Source organism: Salvelinus sp. IW2-2015, unplaced genomic scaffold (assembly GCF_002910315.2).
Source record: "Salvelinus sp. IW2-2015 unplaced genomic scaffold, ASM291031v2 Un_scaffold1124, whole genome shotgun sequence".
NCBI lineage: Eukaryota > Metazoa > Chordata > Actinopteri > Salmoniformes > Salmonidae > Salvelinus > Salvelinus sp. IW2-2015.
In genome coordinates, this window is record NW_019942739.1 from 353162 (window position 1) to 354546 (window position 1385).

Here is a 1385-nt window from a genome sequence, read left to right on the forward strand (position 1 = left end):
AACTTTTTTTACCACCTTTTTTCTCCCAGTTTTCAATATTGTCTCATCGCTGCAACTCCCCAATGGGCTTCGGGAGAGGCGAAGGTCGAGTCTATCGCCAAGAATTAAGAGTAGGCAAAATGATCTTGTCAGTGACATTTGTAGGTATCAAACTTTTTACCATTGCAACATTAAATGTTCACGGTGGTTCARCGCGCTGAAAACATCTATGGTCCACTAACACATGACCAGCAAAGACCCAGTGCTTACTTATGTGATTTAAAAAAATAAATAAAGGTATTTGAGTGTTTATCAGCATTTGTAACTTGAGTCTGATAATTGTCTGTACAAAACAGTTAATCTGATATATAAATAGTTGCTTGATGTATGTTTTTCATTTTCTTGAAATAGTTTGCAAATGTAACTTATTTCAATGTGAAAACTGAAATGGTCAATTCATTCCTTTTACATTTTAGCATACGCACTTATCCAGAGAAACTTACAATACTGAGTGCATACATTTCCGTACTGGTCCCCCGTGGGAATCGAACCCACAACCCTAGCATCTTTGTGTGCACTAATGAACAGGACGCAGACCTATGAGGGGGGTGCCGTTGGCCGTGCTGGGCAGCAGGTCGTTCATGATGAGCAGGAACACGGTGTAGCCCAAAATAAGGGTCATCTTGAAGGAGGCGCGGTCCACGCTGTGAGGAGGCAGGTAGAAGGAGAGGATGTCGATGAGCATGAGGAAGGAACTGGGGATGAGCAGGTTGACCACGTAGAGCACTGGCCTGCGCTTTATCACCACCTGGTGGGGAGTTGAAGCAAGTACAGCCGATGTATTAGGAGACATATTGGAGAGCAGAGAGACAGCAGATACAGTGAGTATTTTTACTGTACCACGAACTCTGTTGGTGCTTATAGAAAAAAAAAAATCTAACCCATGAGAAGTGTTTGTATCCCTGTCTTAGCGGGTCTCTCCCTCCCCTCTCCCCATCTCCCTGTCTCCCTGTCTATCTCTCTCACCCAGAAAGTGATGATGTCCCATTCGTCGATGCCAAACTTGAGGACAGACGCCTCTCCATAGATGTTGACCAGCTCCCACTCCCCACTAGCCTCCAGGTACTGTTTCGAGTTCCACGACATCTCTTCAAAGGACAGGGCTGGACTCAACCGCACATCCTTTACTAATGGAGAGAGAGGGGGAGGGGGGGGGGGGCATTCCATTTCCAAAGTACGCTTTGGCAATATTTTTTTTATTTTTTTTTATTTAACCTTTATTTAACCAGGTAGGCTAGTTGAGAACAAGTTCTCATTTGCAACTGCGACCTGGCCAAGATAAAGCATAGCAGTGTGAACAGACAACACAGAGTTACACATGGAGTAAACAATAAACAAGTCAATAT

General features: G+C 44.0%; 1 protein-coding gene across 1 annotated transcript in view; it reads right to left on the minus strand.

Moving 5' to 3' along the window:
* Positions 1-1166, minus strand: part of LOC112069805 (5-hydroxytryptamine receptor 3A-like) — a gene marked incomplete at its 5' end in the record, with an annotated part of 13502 nt that extends 12336 nt beyond the window's left edge. The window contains 2 exons of the mRNA XM_070438704.1: positions 577-787; positions 1006-1166. Coding sequence (XP_070294805.1) covers positions 577-787; positions 1006-1166 — 372 coding nt within the window. The remainder of the gene's footprint in view (positions 1-576; positions 788-1005) is intronic.
* Between the last annotated feature and the right edge of the window lie 219 nt (positions 1167-1385).